This window comes from Anopheles arabiensis, chromosome 2, assembly GCF_016920715.1.
Source record: "Anopheles arabiensis isolate DONGOLA chromosome 2, AaraD3, whole genome shotgun sequence".
Lineage (NCBI taxonomy): Eukaryota > Metazoa > Arthropoda > Insecta > Diptera > Culicidae > Anopheles > Anopheles arabiensis.
In genome coordinates, this window is record NC_053517.1 from 17391760 (window position 1) to 17412284 (window position 20525).

The 20525-nt window shown below is 50.5% G+C and overlaps 6 protein-coding genes across 6 annotated transcripts; 3 read left to right on the forward strand and 3 right to left on the reverse strand.

The window, feature by feature from the left end:
• The first annotated feature begins 127 nt into the window (after nucleotides 1-127).
• On the forward strand, nucleotides 128-1260 carry LOC120895587 (39S ribosomal protein L47, mitochondrial). Its single transcript, XM_040299085.1, has 3 exons — nucleotides 128-328; nucleotides 404-668; nucleotides 740-1260. Exons 1-3 carry the CDS (start codon nucleotides 234-236, stop codon nucleotides 1181-1183), a joined length of 804 nt encoding a protein of 267 aa, XP_040155019.1. The 5' UTR covers nucleotides 128-233; the 3' UTR covers nucleotides 1184-1260.
• Nucleotides 1261-3274: 2014 nt separating this feature from the next.
• LOC120895590 (GTPase HRas) lies at nucleotides 3275-8376 on the reverse strand. Its single transcript, XM_040299089.1, has 5 exons — nucleotides 8241-8376; nucleotides 6764-7872; nucleotides 5742-5882; nucleotides 5457-5572; nucleotides 3275-5345 (listed from the first exon to the last, which is right to left on the reverse strand). Exons 2-5 carry the CDS (start codon nucleotides 6900-6902, stop codon nucleotides 5169-5171), a joined length of 573 nt encoding a protein of 190 aa, XP_040155023.1. The 5' UTR covers nucleotides 6903-7872; nucleotides 8241-8376; the 3' UTR covers nucleotides 3275-5168.
• Nucleotides 8377-9015: 639 nt separating this feature from the next.
• Nucleotides 9016-10128, forward strand: LOC120895588 (U6 snRNA phosphodiesterase). The gene is made up of 2 exons (XM_040299086.1): nucleotides 9016-9496; nucleotides 9560-10128. Exons 1-2 carry the CDS (start codon nucleotides 9310-9312, stop codon nucleotides 10099-10101), a joined length of 729 nt encoding a protein of 242 aa, XP_040155020.1. The 5' UTR covers nucleotides 9016-9309; the 3' UTR covers nucleotides 10102-10128.
• Nucleotides 10060-11863, reverse strand: LOC120895586 (protein Notchless). Its single transcript, XM_040299084.1, has 3 exons — nucleotides 11602-11863; nucleotides 10253-11532; nucleotides 10060-10168 (listed from the first exon to the last, which is right to left on the reverse strand). Exons 1-3 carry the CDS (start codon nucleotides 11749-11751, stop codon nucleotides 10156-10158), a joined length of 1443 nt encoding a protein of 480 aa, XP_040155018.1. The 5' UTR covers nucleotides 11752-11863; the 3' UTR covers nucleotides 10060-10155.
• A 96-nt stretch (nucleotides 11864-11959) lies between these two features.
• On the forward strand, nucleotides 11960-14690 carry LOC120895585 (myosin-G heavy chain). Its single transcript, XM_040299082.1, has 3 exons — nucleotides 11960-14142; nucleotides 14219-14376; nucleotides 14451-14690. Exons 1-3 carry the CDS (start codon nucleotides 12366-12368, stop codon nucleotides 14574-14576), a joined length of 2061 nt encoding a protein of 686 aa, XP_040155016.1. The 5' UTR covers nucleotides 11960-12365; the 3' UTR covers nucleotides 14577-14690.
• A 77-nt stretch (nucleotides 14691-14767) lies between these two features.
• Nucleotides 14768-19021, reverse strand: LOC120895582 (putative ATP-dependent RNA helicase DHX57). The gene is made up of 3 exons (XM_040299078.1): nucleotides 18890-19021; nucleotides 16737-18802; nucleotides 14768-16657 (listed from the first exon to the last, which is right to left on the reverse strand). Exons 1-3 carry the CDS (start codon nucleotides 18955-18957, stop codon nucleotides 14922-14924), a joined length of 3870 nt encoding a protein of 1289 aa, XP_040155012.1. The 5' UTR covers nucleotides 18958-19021; the 3' UTR covers nucleotides 14768-14921.
• Between the last annotated feature and the right edge of the window lie 1504 nt (nucleotides 19022-20525).

Below are 20525 nucleotides of genomic sequence, written 5' to 3' on the forward strand. Positions count from 1 at the left end.
GAACGAAGTGGTTGTTTTATTTGAAAAAGGCCTGTCGACTGTGATTCTCAGGGCCGCGACACAACCCTCGCGAAAGGCAGACATGCAATACAACCCTGCACAATGATAGAAACGTCACAAACGTCAGGCCGCGCGCGATGGCTGTCAGCAGAAAGTAAACATAAAAAATACCAAGGCAAAACACATTTCGCTTCTCCGGAAGCCTTGGCAGAAAGTTTAATCGCAAAACTAAAATGAATATTTTAAAACACATTCTTCCGATTTCACAGCAGCTTTCCAAATGCCTCGCAACAGTCAACACACAGCAAGTGTTTGCCACACTGCAAAGGTACGATTGGGGGTGACAAAAATCCACCCCTCCTAAAGTTACATAAAAACCGACCGGTGCATTTTGTTTTTGCAGGCACGCAGCGCCATCAGTGCGGGCGATTTCCACCACCGCGCCCCGGCACGATTTGATGCAGTTTTTCGACGATAAAAAGAACTGGGGCGAGCAGGAGGTAAAGCACGGGCGCGGCTGGACGAAGGACGATCTGCGCATCAAGTCGAACAGTGACCTGCACCAGCTGTGGTTCGTGCTGCTGAAGGAGCGCAACATGCTGCTAACGATGGAGCACGAGTGCAAGGAGAAGATGGAACTGTTCCCCAGCCCGGAGCGTTTAGATAAGGTACGGTACGGGTGTTTGTGTAATGGTGCTGGCGGAACGGTTTAACGATACAATAAACCCCCTCCCCGCAGGTAAAGGAATCTATGGAAAATCTGGAAGAAGTGGTGCGCGAGCGGAACCGTGCCTACTACGAGCTGGAAACGGGCGAGACGGGCGAACGGCCCGGTAAGGTTGTGCCGAACGAGCTCGGCATACGGTTCTACTACCGTGCGTTCGAGCACGTGATACCGAAGTACGCCAACCGGAAGTGGAACGAGCGGCACAAGTTCACGTTCGGCGGCTCGGCCGTGTGGAAGTTCTTGCGCCTGTACCGCGAGCGACTTTACAACGAGAAGCGCAAGCTGCGCAACCGGGAGCGCAACGAGGTGGTCCATCTGTTGCGCCGGTTTCCGAACATCGATCGGGAAACGCTGGCCCAACGCTTCCCCACCGTGGACGTGGAGAAGCTGTACAAGCTGGACAAAATTCGCATGAACCAGTCGGTGAAGAGTGGCAGCAGCAGCAGTAGTACGTAATAGTTCAAATAGTTCCCTCTGGTCAGTGGATGCGCCATGGGTGAATAAAGCGCATCATGCAGTCCCCCTCGATCGTACGATGGTTGTTGTTCGCGAGTTCACGAGAAAATCCGAATGTGGAGTACAGTTTGTTATTCTTTTTTTGTTTATTTGTTATCTTTACTCCTTTTGACCACTCCTTCTCCTGCGACGTGCTACCTCCCCGCACACTGCAGTTCGCAAATTACAGTCCTTTTGTTTTTTTCTTCTATGCAGCGCAGAACGATTGTATTTTTAATGCTGAATATGATAGGCGCTGCTTACGCCTCACCATCAGATGGCAGAAAATAGAGGAAACACACACACGCACATGTCTTGTCCCTTGTTTAAAGGCAATGTTTTGTTTAAAGAGATCTTCCTTCACACCATGACAATGAACAATCCGGTACGGGCGGTGGTGGTTGAGAGGATCCATTCCATTCCTCTGGAAAAGCATGGAAAGTGCAACTGCTCTGGGCTTATTGCAATCACTGGCCGTTGCAAATAAACCCCTTTAAGCCTTCGCCCTCGGCGTTCATTCCATCCACCACATTGGACATTGTCCATTTGCCCTGCAGCTTGAACTACTGTAGGTAAAACAGTGAGCTTGGTAGGATGTAGTATTGCGTACAGCCACCAACCAAACACCTGTGTGCTGTTCTGCTCTTGCGGAACACAAACTTGAAAGTCAGAAGATGTAGCAGGAATCGCTCTACCATACACCGGCACCCTCCAGGGAAGCGTGTTTACTACCTACTGCGGACAAAGCATCACTTCTTGTTTTCCTCCGATTCTTCGTTTTTACTTGTCTCGAAAGAGTAGTATTGATCGCGTTTTTGTTTGTTTGTTGTAATTTTACAAATTTAATCTATCCTCTCTACCTCTGTGTCTCTCTCACGCTATATCTTCCCATTTCTTCACACCTCCTTCTATTCAGCCCAGGTTTGCAGTATGTGTTTAGTATATAATTCGTTTGTGTGGTTTGCGTTTGCCATTTTGGTGGTATGCGGATTAGATACACATTTTCTGAAGATTGCAAAACGTTCACATATTTTTGTTATTTATATGTATATATATCTCAATATTATGATTAACCCTGAAAGATTTCTGCAGAGGCTTCACACACATACACACACACATGGACAGAATCTCTCTGGCAAAGTACCGCCACACGCCCATATTCCTCCCAGCTTATGTTCCGTCCACGTCCACGTCCATGAGTACACGTTACCTTTGTTGCCATAAGTTGAATTTTTGCACATAATATTCCTATATCATTGGAACGCACCTGGCATGTGTCGTGCACATGGGGCCCCAATGCGGCCTGAGTGTTTTGCTCCTACTTACAGTAGATTCTTTCCCACTACCTTTGCGGTTCATGCTTGTGGTACACATTGTTTCCCCCTCATACCTCTAAACCATTGCTTTATACCAACTGAAGTAACTGAGTGCAGCCAGAAAGGGCAATCCTAAACGATCACGACGAACAAAATACCAATCATACCAAAGAGGTCCCGAGTTCCCGCCTCGAGTGTGGGGGTAGGTGGTAGCAGCGGGTACAATTCACCAGGTGTGTTTTGTACAAATTGACATACGATAACTTTTGAATGTGCAGCTAAAGATGGGGTGGGTTTCTTTTGAACCGACACCGCGAGTGCGAGTGGCAGCGAAAGACCTGTGTTCGGTTGGGAATATTCTTCGCAAGTACCATGTCGCCGCCGCCCCCGAGCACTGTTTGAACACAATTGTGATAGTGTGAAAGGAACGATTCGAAACACAACGACAACTCAGACATAAGCAATACCACCCAGTTTACGTCACCCCGCCGTTTGATAGGCTCTAACGTATCCCTATGGCCAAAAACCTCTATCCCGCCCCATCCCATCTGTTGAGTTCTCTCACTCGTATGTAATAGTTATAGTAAAGCTGTAATTGTGCTATCCACGTCCGGAACCGATACCAACGATTCTGCATCATACGAGAAGCGAATAGAGCGAACCTTCTTGCTGCTGGGAGTGGAGAGTTATTAATGTCAGCCAACGTACGAAAAGTAAATGATGTAATTAAGGTCAATTTGTTGTGTTTGCTTTGTTTACTGTCATACTTTTTCTTCTTCTTCTTTTCGCGTTCATGGTTCGATTAATAGTAAAACCTAAAATATCGGATTATTTATGGATTGCGTGTCTGTAGTAGGTGTGTGTGTAGATGTATGTCGTTTGCTTCCCATCTCAATTCTCTTTATCTAACACACGTCGGAGCACTGCCTGGCGGGTTTTCTTTTAGAAATCTTACTAGTCTATTCAAACGCATCCGTGCACTCTGCACAACCCGGGCACAACGTCAGCCTGCACACCCTGCCCCGGTCGCCCTTACCGTATCCCGGTCAATGGTACCACCCCTACACGTGGTGTGTGTGTGTGCTTGCGTGTGTTAAAGTGAATGTGTGAAAGTTTTACCGGTTTACCGTAGCTGTTCGTTTTCGTCCTCCAGACAGTGAGTCGTAATTGTTTTTTCTTCTGCTTTGCATGTTTGCTTGTGAAATGCATCGTCCTTGCATCAGGTTAACCAAACCACATAGACACACACTTGCGCGCGTACGCACACACCATTGGCCTATACTACCACCGTCCGAATGATTTCGTGTCAAGGAACAACAAACAACATCTTCATCATCATCCAGAGAAAAAAAAGCATTTGGATTATTTCGCAATTTCGTGCATACTTTCGTACTTCATTACACGCGTTCGTTCCTCGGATAGTAGACACATGAGTTTAAGAGCAAAAGAGATATCTAAGATTACCTAAATGGTCGTAATTAATGTTACACCACCCCTTCCTTACGTTTGGCTCTCTTTACAGGCAGACAAGTGAAGAAACGTTAGCTCCCGTGTTGCTGGGTACAAAGATTAGATACAAACATTGCCTATACATATCGCCAGCTTGTTTCTTCTTATTTGTTATGTTTTTTTCCTTCTTCTTCTTCTTCTTCGTTTTGTAACATTAGTGTTATCGTAACTGCCGGCAAAGGATGTTTGCCAGAGAGAAATAGCGGGCGGGAGAGAGAGAGAGAAAGAGAGAGAAGGGAGAAAGTTCCAGCCGTCCACGTTCCGCACCTTTCGCGTTACAATGCAGGTATATACCAGCGGAATTATTTTATTCCCTCATCCACAAGTCTAAAGCGCGCACAGCTGGATGCGACTCTTGTAAGATTCCCGCTTCAAAATGATTTCCCCCAACTCCCACCCTCCCCCTACCCCTCAAAACATGTGCATTGCACTGCCGCTCCCTAACGCGACCCCTTTATGTGATACTTTATGTGACAAATGAAACTTCTTGCTGCTAAATTTGTAACCACGGAACTATCTGCTTTGTGCGTATCAATCACGGTAAAATGGCTAAATGTTACGAACGAACGCCCCCGCCCCTCCCCTCCCACTGGAAGCACCTGTTCCCGGGGGGAAGGGGTGAACCTCTCTCCCTTTAACGCTCCCCCTGCGACCACCTCGTCGCACGTCGAGTTGGTTTGGCCGAATGTTGTTATCTAGCTACTGCGAAACGCGGTTGGCGATTGGCGGCGTTTTAAAAGATGTGTGTGCGTGTGAAACTCCCAACACTACCCTCTGCTCGAATGAAGCATTTCGCGCTTTACCCTGTGCCCTGACGACCAAAGCGAAATAGTGTGGGGCCCTGCAGCACAGGGTTGACGATGCACCGGAAACGCAGGACACAACGCCCAGGCTCAATAATAGGCGGCTTGCCGTGTTCTGCTACTGCTACTACTCTGCTTCCTTTGTTTTGCTGCGGCCATCTCTTACACACGTATCGAATTGAATAAGTCGAATATTAGAAAACGAGGCGCGGACATACTGTATTACTGCTGCTGCTGCTGCTGGCTTGCTAGCTTGCGGCGTCAGAAAGGGGAGAGAGGGTGGTAACGTACGGTGATCCCTTTTTTTCAAGCGGCCTCTTATAGCAGCTGGCACTTGAATCGTCTGCTGGAGACCAGTTTGTGGTGCTTTCGATTCTTCTTCCCCCTCTCTTTGTCTTTGCGAATTTCGCGCACTAGCGTGTAGAACGCGTCGTCGACGCCCATCCGTGTTTTGGCGGAGGTTTCTACAAACGGGACACCGTACTGTTTCGCCACCTACAAAAGAAGAAGAAGCGCGGTTTGGAAAGGGAGCGGAACCATGAGTATAATACCATTGGCATAAACGCCAGTGCTACGGAGCGATTTGGGGGGGGGGGGGAAACTTACATCTCTGGCCTGGTTCATATCCACTGCCCACGCTTGCAGGTCGCACTTGTTGCCAACTAACACCATCGGCACCTCTTCGGCGTCTTTAACGCGCTTAATCTGTTCTCTGTAGGTTCCTGGGGTAAGGAGGTATGAGAAAATGGAAGAAAAAATCCGTGAGTGTGTGCGTGTGTGTGGAAACAAACAGAAGACACCCCATTGCGACCCCACCAAACACACAGCCCACTGTGTGGTGCTAATAATACCGCCTGCATTCCGCCTCCCTGCGCAGCCACGCATACATACCTATATCTTCGAAACTTTTGGCACTGTTAACAGCAAATACTAGCAGAAATCCTTCACCCGTTCGCATATACTGATCACGCATCGCGGAATACTCCTCCTGACCGGCTGTGTCCAGAATGTCCAGCAAACACGTTTCGCCATCTGAATGGGGAAGAAAGAAAAGGCAACGATGCGGAACGATGGAATTATTGGATGCGATTTTGCAACAACAACATCAATAGAGGGTGGGGTGGAGAGCTGAAGGGTGGAAGGTTATTAGAATTTGGTTAGCGATAAGATTAGATACGCGTGTGCCCTTAGGCAGATACAATAACACGCGACGGTTTGTAGTCGGCGCGCAATCGTTTTCTAGGAAGTTTCATGTGTTTTTTTGTTGTTGCTCGGCCTCGGCCTTAGCCAGTTTTAAACGAGCAAGAGAGAAAAGCACCGATGAGTAAGAGATCACCATCATCATCGGCATGCAGAAAAGAATAAATGCATGCATTTAATTGAATTCAATTAATGTGAGAAACGCCATGCAAGCGCACCACCAGCCGAGATACTCTTGATTCGCTGATTCATTGCTTATGAATGCAGTAAACACAAAAAATGAAAGACTAGTGGTGATGGTGCACCATACTTTGTGCTGAAGTTTTATCGAATAAATACACGCCGAACAAAGCACAATGAGACGCCATCAAAAAGCAACAACTGCAATTTAATAAACCGCAAAAATCGTTACAAAATTAAGACATTTTTCTATGAAATTCAACCCATACATCGATATCATTGCTGTACAAGTGAGCCTCTCTCTCTCTCTGTATTGGCGCAACAATACCTTTGCGTTTAATTTGCGTATATGTTTCTTTTTTCTATTTCAATCCTATTTTTTGCCTCCCATCCTTCGCTGTGGCATCAGAAAGGGGAGGGAGCTGCAGTTGTGTACATACTTTCCCTCCTCCTTCCCTACCATTCATCCTTCACCTGCTTCCGCCGCCGCCGCTCCCTTTTCGCAGTGCTAAAAATAACAATCCAAAACTTACCTATAACTACTTGCTTCCGGTAGGAATCTTCAATTGTCGGATCGTACTCATCTACGAAATGGTTCTGAATAAGCTGTATGGTCAGTGCCGACTTGCCGACACCTCCAGCGCCTACTACCACTAGTTTGTACTCCGTCATCGTACCGACCGGATTGGTGGTGGTGGTGGTGGTGGTGGTGGAGGAGGTGGTTCGCGGCTTCGATTTTCAGCAGGCGCACGCACGGTGACGACGACACACGGAGGAAAGCGCGGAGAAAAATGCTTCCTCAACAAAGCACACCGCGGCGTGGCTGTAGCAACCAGCTCCCCAGTGCCTCGGCCAGGTAACAGATGATGACGATGATGTCGGTGATGATGTAGATGAGTTTGGCACCCTTTGGCCGTCTAGTTTAGTTAGCACCACACGCGCAGTATGGAAAATTTCGCTCACTACAACACACCACTGCCGCTTCCTATTGCCAAAATGACCCTTTGGGCGTGAAAGGACGACTCGTTGGAATTCGGGGATTTTTGTTTGTACTTGATGTGTATCACCGTTTTAATGACACTTGCACAACTCCAGCCGGTCTCGCCTTCTTCCACACTTCTCCCGTGCACTCCGAGCAGGGCTCACTCACGTCACTGTAGTTTGCACACTTGCAGCTACCACACACATACACACACACGCACACGGCTGAGCCAAACGATGCTCACTTGATTTGTTGCTCGCCGTTGGCTGACACGGGAATGAAGAAGATTGTTGCTAGCACTACGTTCTCTCTCCTCCTTTATTCTTTGCAATTTTCGCCAGCCACCACACCAGCCTGCGATGACTGCGATCGGGTTGCTCGATGACCGATGATGACAATGATGACGATAATGACAATGACGACGATGAAGTACAACGCCCGTCGTTCGACGTTGTGCTCTTGCTCTCTCTCTTTTTCTCTATCACGCACACACACGCACGCACACTTCTTTCTCTGTTGGCTCCTCTCTCGCTTGTTATACCACCCGTCAGCTATCCAGCTCGCTCTGGCACACGCGCGGTTTGTTTCGCCCTCCTCTACACACCAGTGTGCACTGACTGCTGTTTGGCTCGGGTGTGTGTGCGGATCTAGAATTGAGCCCTGCGGAAGATGATGATGGGAAGAATTTGTTAGCGTAACTTAAATTGACTATTTGGCACTACGGGGCTGCGTGATGGCAAAACAACTTCTTCTTCACACATCATAATGCTATGGCCGGGACCATGCTAGACCACAGGCAGCTAATCATTTCTGAGGTGGCTTATTGTGCATTTTACTCAGACAATCATGATGATGATGATGATGCTGCTGCTGCTACGGCTGCTGGTAAATCGCATCTACTCTGTGCACAAAAATCTGCACCGAACAGCAGGGATAGGTTGCTATGTTTTGGCCCTGTTTCGTTAGCGTTTTCACAAGCACTACGGCATTTGCTGCGCACTCTTCCTACAACACACTTGGTAACTTACCTAGGCAGCACGAAATACACCAAATGCAGTGTAATTTAGAGCCAAAGAACCTCTACATGCGGACCGTGCAGTGTCTCCGACTTTTACGATTTCATTGAAAATGGCGTCGGCGTGTTAAGAACTCGAGTCCAGTGTAAACCTGGGAACCGACCAACAGAGTGACCAGAAATACTGATTTTTTATATGTCTACCGTTTCACAGATGACCACCCTAAAACTACCGATTTTTTATTTATCCTACCGAAAAATCATGAAACTACTACTCAGGTGATATAATGCATTATATTTCATATAAATATATGGAAATCATTTGCGACCAAAACCATAAATTCAACACTGACAACTAAGGCCCGGGTCTGTACTTCATGAGATGCGATGTAATCGGACGCTCTAATAAAATTTTATACGGCATTTTGTCATACGTTGGAATAAAAATAAAAAAGAACAAAAAGAATTGTCTGACATAAAAAAATATCGATAAAATCGCAATTGATTTAGCACTCCCACGGTCCTAAGCGGCCGCTCCGAACCCCGAGAAAAGGGAGTCGCCAGGGAAAATGAGTATTTCAATTCTTCGATGGATAAAAATCCCCTAGAACAAAAATCTGGCCACACTGCCGAGCAACGCCCGAAGTTTGACGTTTTGGACCGAAAATTCGTGTTCGCACAATAACATCAAGGTTTATAAATGCATTTTCGAAGAGCACCATGAACGTTGGTGGTGTTTAAGTTTGGTCAAATTTACGGGTGCCAGAAATAAAACATAGACTCGGTCATAGCTTTTTTTTTACAAAATTTTCTATAAATAATCGTTTTATTGCACTAGAAATGTAATATTCGTATGAATATGTAACAAAGTAATGCAATAAATTCAGCAATTCAGCTGGTAAAATTCAAATAGAAGAAGGATGACATTTCATTCGACCGGCTCGAAAGCGTGCCAAAACAACACGGCGCCATCCAAGCACTTCTGCCGTTTCTCGCGATTCTGATACCAAATAATGTACAAACTTGTATAACCAGTGAAACTTGAGAATGCTTGCAGTCCAAAGAACGTAAATACATTTGCAATGGAGAACGAAAAGCTGAAGAAAACTACCGCGAACGTCCCATCGTTACCCTCGCCAGCACTTTGCATCCCGGGCACCACAAACGACACGGAACCGGATGAGCAACCGGACCTCAGCAAACACCAGGGACGAACACGTTCCTTTCCCCACGAGCGTGGCATCTGGGCCAGTTACGTCTTCATCGACTGTGAGTAGCGACTTGCAACCCGACGACGATAACCACTAACGTCCCCAACAACTGTTCCAACAGATGGCGACTCGGACGGTTGGCTTGAAATGCAAAACGAGTGCAAAACCCTGCTCAACGATGCTAGTACCACGGTGGAATTCAATCCAATCGACCGGATGCATCTGAGTCTCACGAAAACCTTCACCATCCGGCACCACAACATCAACCCGTTCGTGGCGAACCTGCGGGAGCAGCTGGCAGGTCGGCGACGCTTTCGGCTCGAGTTTTCCGGCGTACAGGTGTACGTGAACGAGGAACGCACCCGCACATTCCTCGGCGTACGTGTGGCCGAGGAATCGTACGGTGCGCTCAATGCGCTCGTCACCAGCCTGGATGAGTGTTTGCGCGAATACAAGCTGCCGCTGTACTACACCGATCGGGCATTTCACGTCAGCATTCTGTGGTGTTTGGGTGATCGAGAAGCGGATGTGCGGAAAGAGCTGCCCGCGCTCACGGCCGTGTTCGAGCGGGTGTACGAGGAGGAGTATTGTGATATTAGCCAGCAAGTGAAAACACTGTGGTTCAAATGTGGGAATAAATCATTTCATTTCGATCTTATTTAACATAAACCCGAGCGGTATGGAAATGGATGTGGACGTAGTGTGTTTGGTTGTGGCTTAATATGCCCACCTAAAAGAAAGAAAAATGGAGAAATAATTAAAAAAAATAACATCGTAAAAGCTCTCGATCTGCATTCCCACAAACAATACGTACAGTTTTAACACCTTATCTTTGCCACCGGAAGCAACCCGGGAACCGTCCGGTGCCCAATCCACGCCGTACACTTCGTCCGCGTGTCCGGGCAGCTCCTGCACCAGCTTGCGCTCCTTCACACTCCACACCTTGAGGGTTGAGTCCTTGCTGCCGCTAAGCACTAGCCGCGAATCGGCCGACCAGCAGACAGTGTAGACGGCCTGCACGTGACCGCGCAAGGCACAGATGAACGCCCCATCGCCGGCCCGCCACAGCCGGATCGATTTGTCGAACGAAGCGGACGCAATAAACTTCACGTCCGGTGAGTACTTCACATCGTTCACCACATTCTGGTGGCCGGTCATGCGCGTCACGAACTGTTTCTGGTTCGCGCGCCACAGATACAGCGTAAAGTCGTCCGAACACGAGACGAACGATTCCACCCCGTCCGGGCACACCTGCTCGTACCGCTCGAGCGCCAGCTGCTTGAGGGCGTCCTTATCCGTACCGTCCCCGTACATCTTGAATTTGTCCATCACCGGGTGAAACGGGCCCGTACGCAGCACGTAATCCGTGTTGAGCGCCAAACTATTCACCCAGTGCGCGTGGCCCGTGAACGTTTTGCACAGTACGCCGTCCTCCGCTCGCCACATCTTGACCGTGCGATCGCGGGACGAGGTGTAGAGCAGCCCGGAACCACCCCAACGGACGGCCGTGACAGCCGCTGTGTGCCCAGCGATTACCTTCACGCACGTGCCCAACACCACGTCCCATATGCGCGCATCGTTATCGTTGCCCGCGCTCGCCAGATACCGGCACTCCGCATTGCGATGGTACGGTTCCCAGGACAGGCAGCTGATCCACTTCTTGTGGCCCACGAGCGGTCTGCCGAGCTGCTTGCCTGTGTCCGGGGACCAGATGCGAATCTCGCCCGCCTTGCAAGCCGACGCCACCTTCAGCGAATCCGGTGCCCAGGCCACACACATTACCCACTGCCGGTGGCCGGTGCACGTGTAGTGGGGCGTCTCGGTGTTCAGATCCCACAGCCGTAGCGTTTTGTCGCCCGAGCCGCTAGCCAGATGTATGCTGTTCGGGCTGAAGGCGAGCGAAACGACCGCCTCGGCATGACCGGGCATGGTGCTGGTGCAGCGCGACACGGCCCGCACCCGGAACACGGCCTGCGGCTGGTACACGATGTCGAGCACATCTTCCGCATTGAGTCGCTTGCTGTCGACGGTTTGCTCAACCGATTCCTTGATCTCGTCATCGTTCACGAAAAACAGGTACGGCGTTTGTTGCTCCTAGAGAAGAAAACAAAAACAAACACAATGGTTTAGTGCTGTGAGGATCACCATTGCATTCCTTCCTACATTCTTCAGCAGTGCATTGCAAATCAGTTCCAGCTGCTCCTTGGTGACGTTGATCGGCAGCGCCAACGGTGGGCCCGCTTCTTCTCCAACGTCCGACACGAATCGGGCCTGCACCGTGCGCGTTGTTGGTTCATTTTCGTCCACTTCCATCGTCGCGCTCAGTGCTACACGAAGTTAATATTCAAAAGTGTTCAAAAGCCTCGCACAAAAATACGCTCCGCCGCACGTGCGTGCACAATCACGAGTCGACAAATGTCAAATGTGTTTGTTATTTACAATTGTCACAACACGCCTGGCAGAGCGCACCGCAGCATCTATGCACCTTGCGCGGTGGGCATGTCATATTGCATGACATTTGGGTGTATTTTTTTTTGGGAACAGCAAAAAGAGAAGAAAATATTTTCATTCCAACGTAAAATTCTGTCTGTGTTGATGAGTTTTGAGTGAAAGTTTAATCCAGTTTCTCGCCAGTTTTCGTTTGTAGAATATCTCATTCTGTTAAGTTCAGTTGCACTCACAAGGTTTTGGCTGGATATAAAAAAAAGCTTTGCGCACTGCAACGCTGTGGCCACTGATGCAGGTTCTTCTCGCTACAACAAAAAATATGAAGGCCACGACGACCAGTGCTGGACGGTGTACAAAGGATGTATGATAATTTAATTTGCTTCTCGGTCGTGCTCGCTCGGATGGAAGCACGGTAGAGCAGGGTAGGGTTTTGCGTGATTTTGGTGGGTGCGCCAGCAGTGGCAGCAGCAGCAGACGTGATGTCCCACAGTCCGCCCAACTACATGGACGGTGTTCCGGTGAAAATATCGGAACGGTTTAAACCGCCGCCGAAGATAGTGCTGCCGCAGGGGGTTGTTAACCGTCTGAATCAATACGATGTCGGGCAGGTGCTGCATGACTCACGCTACGAGGGCGAACTGGAGGACACGGTACTTAAGCGTATCGCGGAATGCAAAGCGGTGCGGGAGCGCGAACGCTACGAGCGGAAGGGGCGCCTGCAGGCCAGGGAGCAGGAGCGGATGCGTATGATCGAGGCGGAGCAGAAGCGAAAGCTCAATCAAATCTCGTACCCAAACACGGACGAGCTGTCCAGCGCGAGCGATGATAACGATGCGGATGGTGAGCGGCCCGCCCGAGCTGCCCGAATGATCGCGAACGGGTCCGACGAAGACGACTACGAGGAGGAGAACGATGAATCTGCCCCGTCCGGGTCGTCGGACGAGCGCACCACCACCGCTCAAGCGAAACCGTTCGACCATATGAGCCAGCTAAGCTCAATACTGGTACCGACTGTGATACGGGACACAGTACCTAGTGCTGTGGCCGCGCCCGCTGCTAACCCAAATGTACTCGCGAAAGCCACCAGCACCACTATCATTCCAAAGACCGAAATGGCCGCCTCGCCGAATGCCACATTTGGGAGCAACAACAACAACAATAATAATAATAACAATAATAATTATAATAAAATCAATTACTCGGACTTTGAGAACGATACCTCGAGCCCGTTCGACAACATGGAGCTGCGTACGATCAACGATTTGGATATTTTGGCGCAAGTGCTGAAGCAAAACACTACGCTCACCAGCCCAGCGAGTGAAGCGGTTCGGCCGGACACGAGCGAAACCCCGAAAGAGCAGGTGGAAGATACGAATCGGCAACCGGTGGCCAATGTGCAGTCACCGGCTTTACCAGCCACGGAACAGCGGCAGCTACCGCCACAACAACAATCGCATCCGCAACAACAGCCACAACCGGTAATTCAAAATTCTGCTCCAATTGCGACCAATCCGTATGGTACGGCGTATGGCACGAATCAACAGTATTCGATGTATCCGGCCCAGTACCAGCAACCGCCAGGCGCCGCTCAAAAATCGATTGCTGGTGTGGCCGACTATCTTCCTTCGCCCTACAGCACCACTTACCAGCAGGCGTACAGTAACTATAGCAACCAATACGAAACTACACCGCTGGCAGCTTCCGGCTACTCAGCGGCAAACACTGTCGATACGAGCCGGTACGGAATGTCGAACTATGCGAGCCCAACATACCATCATTCGGTTCCGGCCGTTAGCAGCAGTAGCAACCCGAGCGCTTACACACCAACCGTCACCAACTACACGTACGGATATCAGCAGCCGCACGCGTACGTCGTTACTGCACCATCCACTTCCATGGCGAGCGGCACCAGCGGTGGTGGTGGTGGCACGTTGACCTATGCGCCGAACTACGGTTACACCAGCACACCGGCGACGGGCACGACCGGTGGCTACTACACGCACTATCCTCACCAATCATCGGACGGTACGGCGGCTGCAGCAACAACAGCGTACTCTTCCATCTATACTACCGCTGTCACCGCCGGCAGCTTTGCAGCTGGTCCGGATGCAGTGGCGGGCCTCAAATCGAAGTCTAGAAGCGTCCCGGATATTATGCGGCAGCTGGATGACGACGTGCAGGATTCGGCGACGCGACGAACGCGTAACAATAGTCAAACGATTGCCGATCGTCAGACTGCGCGCGAACAAGATGCTGGTAGGTTAAAAGAAAGAAAGTTTTAACAAATCTCGTTGTTGACTTATACATTTGCCCTTCCCCTTTCTTTCCCCAGTATCGAGCAATGCCGGGGAGCGAAGCGGCGTGGACTACACTATCTACAATCAGCTAACGCAGCCGGATCAGAACACAGTGAAGCGCATCAGCTCCATGGGCTTTCCGCTCGAACGGGTAGTGTGGGTGCTAAAACGAATTGGAAACGATGATAAGAAGGTAAATCGAGCAAACCCTCCCGCTGCGTTTATCCGTCGGATGCGTTACTCCTCCTTTTTGAATTTAAATTGCAGATAATCGAACATCTTATACCGCTGAGTGAGCTGCTGGATCTGGGGTTCGAGGGAGAGAAAATCTCGGACGCACTGCTGAAGTTCGGCAACAATAAGCATAAAGCGCTTGATTATTTGATTTCGTAGGAGAGTTTTTCCTGTGCCCGCGGGATCGGCTTGTTGGTGAAATGGGTGAATCGGGTGAACTTTGCGGAGAGAAAACTTAAAGCCAATAAAGTTGTGTCGATTGTAATGAACAGATTGAGCCACGAGAAGCGAATCGAAACGCATAAGGATGACTGATGGACGGACTCAACGATGCAAATGGAAGGTTTTTTTTATAAATTTGATTTATTATAAGTTATAAACAACATCAAACACAAAGAGGTGTGTGTGTATACAGTGGGAATAACTGGGGGAATAAGTAACCGTCCTATACAATATGTAAAATGAAGAACACATTCATTTATCTTCCTCCCCTTTGACGCACTACTACTCCTTGCTAATGAGGCGCACGATCGTATCGATGACGCGCTTCCCGTGCTCGTGGTTCATCAAGTTCAGCAGCGGGTCGCTAATTTTGAGCTCCAACATTTTCGCCAGCTCCAGGCGCAGGAACTTCACCATCTCCGCGATCTGATGCGTCGCTGCCTGCAGCATCAACCAGCCACCCTCGAGCAGAATCACGAAATCGCCCCCGTGCAGCTCGATCGCCAGATCGCTGCCCGAGAACAGTACCATCGGCAGCAGCGGCACCATCGTCGTCTCGCGGATGAAAATGCGCGACGTCTTCATCTTTTCCTGGTACACCAGAAACGGCGAGCCGAAGTAACCGACGGTCGCGTTCACCGACGACGGGTGCAGCGCGACGTAACCGTCCTCCTGCGTTTTGAAGCGCAAATCGGACGCCTGCGGCAGCCGGGGCACTGCACCGACCGCACCGGTGACGAAGCTTTTCTCCGGCGTCAGAATTTTCACCACGTTCGGGTAGAGGGCGGCACACAGGATGGCCGCCAGCAGCCGATTGTTCGTGCCGTTCACGTTGATCTCCGCCCCGGTCAGCTTGAGCAGATCGTCGAGCTGCTGCCGTTTGGCGCGGCTACGCCCGGACAGATCGATCGGCACGAACCCGATCGAGACGAGCAGCTCGAGAAACTGGTACTTCATCTCGCCGATCGTGGCCAACGTTTTGCCGGACAGATAGTTTTCCTCCGCGAAGCACTGGCCGGCGTAGCGGCTTTTCTGGGCCGCCTCCAGCCAGCGGCGGTACGCGCTCAGCATCGTCAGATGATCGCTGTTGGCGATCGCAAACTGGCGCTTGCGGTTGTCGGCCTCGTCCCGCTTCCCGAACGGCGACACGAACGGGCTCTTGTAGCTAAGTATGGCGGCCATCGTCAGCACGCTGTCCAGACACTGGAAGATCGCGCCGAACAGCATCAGCTTGCCTATCCGCACGTCAACCGGCAGGGCGGACAGATGGTGCCCGAGCGGGGTCAGCTGCTCCTCCAGGTCGAGGGCGCCCACGTCGATCAGTCGCTTCTTGGCCGCCTGAATGTTTTCCACGCTCGGCGGCTCGATGATGGCGCCGAGCACTTCGTTCAGCGCACGCTCCGCCAACGTGGGCAGGGTTTTGATGCGCAGCAGCAGCGGCTCGAGCGGTATGCGATGAATTTCCGGCACCGGCTGGCCCAGGATGTGATGCGTAAATCGGGGCCGGGTGTACAGGTGTATGCAGACGCCGGGCATAACGCGACCGGCACGGCCTTTGCGCTGCAGTGCGTTGGCCCGCGACACCCATACCATCTCGAGCGACTCCATGTTGCGGTTCGAGTCGAAGCGCTTCTCCTTCATCTGGCCGCAGTCCAGCACGAACACGCAGTCGTCGATCGTAACCGACGTTTCGGCGATGTTGGTGCTGAGCACGATTTTCCTCTTGCCCTTGGGAGGCTTGCGAAACACGAGCGCTTGCTCCTCGTTCGTCAGCATCGAGTGTAGCGGTATCAGCACGAACCGATCGCCCCTCGGGCCAAACAGTTTGCTTTCGGCGAGCGATTCATGCACGGTTTGTATTTCGGCCAAACCGGGCAGGAAGATCAGTATGGAGCCTTCCCTTGGCCAGCCGTGCGACGTATCGTCCACGATGTAGGTTAGCACGTGCTCGATCAGTTCCGGATTGATGCGCAGTGGATCCATCAGATACAGCGCTTTGCACGTTTGCTTCGAGTAGTCTGAAATGAAAGATGAAGGTTTTGTAGCGCAACTATGCTTTATAATACCCCAACCCCATCCAACCGTTGCTACCCTTACCCGCATATCTTGCAAACATGTCAGCCATTTTAAGATTTTCGTCGCGTATCGTTTTGGCCGGTGCCGCATTCGCCGCCTTCACATCCGAATACTCCAGCTCCTGCAGCAGCAGCTCCTGCTCACCCTTGCGCAGCTTGCGGCAAAACTGCGAGTCCGGTTCCAGCACGAATCCGCTCCGCTCCAGTATGTCCTCGAGGAACAGCTGCTCGACGGGGAACGTGCGGCCGGGGATGTCCAGCACCGGTATGTCGCCAAAGTAGCTCGCGAACAGGTTCGAGTTGAGCGTGGCCGACATGAGAATCACCTTCAGGTCCGTGCGCTTCGTCAGCAGCTCCTTCAGTATGAGCAGCAGGAAGTCGGACTCTTCGCTTCGTTCGTGCACCTCGTCGACGATGATGTGCGTGACGGTCGCAAGGGTCGGATCGGACTGCAGCCGCCGCAGCAGGATGCCGGTCGTGCAGAACGTCAGTCGGGTGGAGGATGAAATTTTGTTCTCCAGCCGTATCTGATAGCCGACCGTATTGCCGATCTTCTCGTTCCGCTCGTCGGCCACTCGCTCCGCCACGCCAATGGCGGACAGACGCCTCGGTTGGGTGCAAATGATCTCTACGTGGCGCAGCGGCTCGTTCGGCTTCAGCTTGGACGATTGGAGCAGCCAATCGTCCAGCAGGAACTGCGGCACTTGCGTTGACTTTCCACAGCCCGTCTCGCCGCTGATCACGAGTATTTGATGCGCCTCCATCAGGGCCACGATTTCGCTCATCTTCGTCCAGGCGGGCAGATTGCGACGGTTCTTCAGCATCTCCTTGTACGCCGCATTCGTCTGCTTGTCCATAAACTTGCGCACTATGTTGCGGTCCTCCTTCATCAGCTGGTCGGGGTTTAGCTTGGGCCCGGTTTGCCGACCGGTTACGCCCCGCTGATGGTGCGTGGGCAGATTTTCCCCACTCCCACCGTCGTCCGCGTCCTGTTCCGGGACGTAGAACAGCGACCGGCGCCCATCGGGGAACTGGTAGCGATCTTGCTCGATAAACCGCCCAATTTCCTCGTCGTTCTGCAGCAGGTCGGCCACGGTGTAGATGCACGGCATGCCGTCCTTCGTCAGCTCGATGCACTCTTGCACCAGCCGACGGTTCACTCTAAGGCACAGCTGCTCCGGAATGTCGGAGCAGGTCGTTTTCAGCAACAGTATTGGCCGCTCGAACGGGTACCGGTTGCCCGGTGGAAACCGTATCTCCAGATAGAACCAGTTCGGATCCTCATCGGTCGCTTTGTCGGTTCCCCTTTTGCCAGGCTTCTTATCGGCCTCGTCCTTCGGTTCGTCCAGTTCGTGGGAGTAATGGCACCGATTGCCATACCGGCACTTTCCCTTCGCAAAGTTCCAACACTTTTCACGCTTCGCTTTCTTCTTCTTTGCCAGCGCCTCCAGCATGCGCCGCTTCTCCTCCTCGGCCTGCTGCGCTTCCCGCTCCGCCTGCTTCTTCATCTCCGACGGGCTGTGCGTGAGCAGATGGTCGATTTTGAACTTCAGCTGCCACACGCGATTGTGCTCCTTCTCCACGAACAGCTTGTCGTAGATCGATTCCAGCGCCTCCCGCTCGTCCGCGCGCAACGTGTCGAGCTCGTCCTCGTTGTGATCTTCCGTCACCGGCGGCAGATCGTTCGGCGGGGGGAAATACTTGGAAAACAGCAGTGCCAGCGCTTTGTCCACGTCCCCGTTGTGGTGATCGAGCGCCTCCTCACAGTGCGAACGGTGGAAGGCGTAGCTGTGCAGCTTCATCACTGCGTACATCCGGAACTTGTCCTCGTTGCTGTTGCCAGTGCGGGGGATGTTGGAGTAATCGAAACCGCCCTGTATCACCAGGTTGCCCCGATCCTGCCAGAAGCCTTTCTTCATCCGGCCTCCCTTGTCCTCGTACTTGGAGATGTCGCCCAGCTGGAAGGACTCGCCGTGTATTGACCGCAGCGTGTCCATGATGAGGGTTTGCGACTCATCCTTAAGCCGCAGCACTTGCAGCTCCACCTTGACGGGTTGCTTGGTGGGCGGCGGTTCGAGCGGTGCATTGCTATGAAAGGGGGAGAGACATGGACCGGTTCGAGTTAGGCACGGGACGATAGCCGCTTCCTGCCGAAAGAGAATGTGTCCTGCTTACGTGGATCGTGGGTCGACGATTGTTCTTAAAAAACAGTCCGAAATCAGCTGCTGGCTTTCCCCGTCCATGTTTCCGTGCGCCGCCGTTGTTTACGTAGCTCCGACTGACAGGTGTCACGTTGGTTGTGTTTTGGTTCCAAAAAAAAAGCGGAACCTTTTGGCCACTTAGTAGCCCATAGTTCAGCGAAAGCGAAAGAAAGAGAGAGGGGGCTAGAAGCATGGAATAAAAAAGAATAAAATAATTTCCGATAAAAGAGAGACACTTTTTGCAAATTAACTGCATTGAAATTGAAAATAACACGGGACCATAACATGATTTCAAGGTATTTTTTAGCATTTCTGTCCGTAGCATCGGGAATATTTGGATACAACACGTAGCATCAAACTTGTGTGCAACATTACATTCAACAATCACGTGCTTGCAATTACACGTTGGCGCCAATTTCAAAACGCTTGTAATGATCTCCATTGTTGGGTGTGGAAGATTTAAAATGAGTTTTTTTTATTTGTTCGTTCAGGTAGGATTTTGTTGATGCCTGAAATAAATACCAAATGTAGTAAAAAAATCTAGTATAATAAAAAAAAGAAAAGCAGACTTTTATACAGCTCCCAAGTTTCTTGAGACCTTGAAGACTTCATGGTAAATATTTTTGTCGTCATAGACTGGATGGTCTTGCCAGTATTATACATGATTATTACACTTATTTCACTACCTAACTGGATAGGAATTGTGCCACGTCCGTACTTGTAGCAGCCGTAGCATTTCTACCATTAAATACATCGACCACTTTGATAGAGTTTGTAATGCCCAGTACCTGGTACAAACTAGAGATGGGTTCTCCGGATCGCACCCACAGTTCCGGTCCGGTTTTGGCAAGATTGATTCAGATTCCAATTCTAGTGAAATGGAATCGCTAGGTCCACCGGAATCGTCTGGAATCGTCTGGTATCGTCCGGAATCGTCAGAATTGTCGGAATCGTCCGGAGTCATCGGAATCGTCAGGAATCGTAGTGGATGAATACTAGTGAAAATTCCTCCACCTTTAATAACATGAGCTCACTTACCTACTATGGATACAGCAATAAGTCATAGTTAGCTTAAACGATCAGAAGGTGTCAAGTGAACTGCGCCTTGGCTCGTGCAATTTTTAAACAAGGGCTAGTTTTTCTTGTCTATATTAAGAACAACAAAACAACGGAAAAATACAAAGAAAAATCGAAACAATTGAACGCCGTAAAACGGACAGTATAAAAGGCCTTTTGTTGCCAGTATACTAAGAGATTCCATCAACGCTCCAAACATTTTAGGGACGATTGCAGACAACTCCGACAATTCTGAACGATTCCGGACGATTCCGACACTTCTGAACGATTCCGGGCGATTTCGTACTGTTCCGGACGATTCTGTACGATTCGAAAAGATTCCGGACGATCCCAGACAACTCCAGCGGCTCAAGCAGAAAAAGATTCTGCTACGTTTTTTTTTGTAGAAAAATAGTTCTAAGCTACCTTTCATTACACCTGACGACTGAAAAATGTTGTGCAATTGCGTTTAAAAATATAAATCCCTTAAAATCTAATCAAACACATCCCAAATTTATGTAAAAATCAGCAGCATCTAACCATCAAACTACTCT

Coding starts and splice junctions, on each gene's coding strand:
- LOC120895585 (XM_040299082.1), top strand. CDS start 12,366: ATGTCCCACAGTCCGCCCAACTACATGGACGGTGTTCCGGTGAAAATA. Junction 14,143..14,218: donor TGCGCGCGAACAAGATGCTG/GTAGGTTAAAAG, acceptor TTCTTTCCCCAG/TATCGAGCAATGCCGGGGAG. Junction 14,377..14,450: donor TTGGAAACGATGATAAGAAG/GTAAATCGAGCA, acceptor TTTAAATTGCAG/ATAATCGAACATCTTATACC.
- LOC120895586 (XM_040299084.1), bottom strand. CDS start 11,751: ATGGAAGTGGACGAAAATGAACCAACAACGCGCACGGTGCAGGCCCGA. Junction 11,533..11,601: donor GCAATGCACTGCTGAAGAAT/GTAGGAAGGAAT, acceptor TTTCTTCTCTAG/GAGCAACAAACGCCGTACCT.
- LOC120895590 (XM_040299089.1), bottom strand. CDS start 6,902: ATGACGGAGTACAAACTAGTGGTAGTAGGCGCTGGAGGTGTCGGCAAG. Junction 5,573..5,741: donor CAAAAGTTTCGAAGATATAG/GTATGTATGCGT, acceptor TCCTTACCCCAG/GAACCTACAGAGAACAGATT. Junction 5,346..5,456: donor ATATGAACCAGGCCAGAGAT/GTAAGTTTCCCC, acceptor CTTCTTTTGTAG/GTGGCGAAACAGTACGGTGT.
- LOC120895587 (XM_040299085.1), top strand. CDS start 234: ATGAATATTTTAAAACACATTCTTCCGATTTCACAGCAGCTTTCCAAA. Junction 329..403: donor GTGTTTGCCACACTGCAAAG/GTACGATTGGGG, acceptor TTGTTTTTGCAG/GCACGCAGCGCCATCAGTGC. Junction 669..739: donor GCCCGGAGCGTTTAGATAAG/GTACGGTACGGG, acceptor CCCTCCCCGCAG/GTAAAGGAATCTATGGAAAA.
- LOC120895582 (XM_040299078.1), bottom strand. CDS start 18,957: ATGGACGGGGAAAGCCAGCAGCTGATTTCGGACTGTTTTTTAAGAACA. Junction 18,803..18,889: donor ATCGTCGACCCACGATCCAC/GTAAGCAGGACA, acceptor CCCCTTTCATAG/CAATGCACCGCTCGAACCGC. Junction 16,658..16,736: donor CATGTTTGCAAGATATGCGG/GTAAGGGTAGCA, acceptor CTTTCATTTCAG/ACTACTCGAAGCAAACGTGC.
- LOC120895588 (XM_040299086.1), top strand. CDS start 9,310: ATGGAGAACGAAAAGCTGAAGAAAACTACCGCGAACGTCCCATCGTTA. Junction 9,497..9,559: donor CAGTTACGTCTTCATCGACT/GTGAGTAGCGAC, acceptor CTGTTCCAACAG/ATGGCGACTCGGACGGTTGG.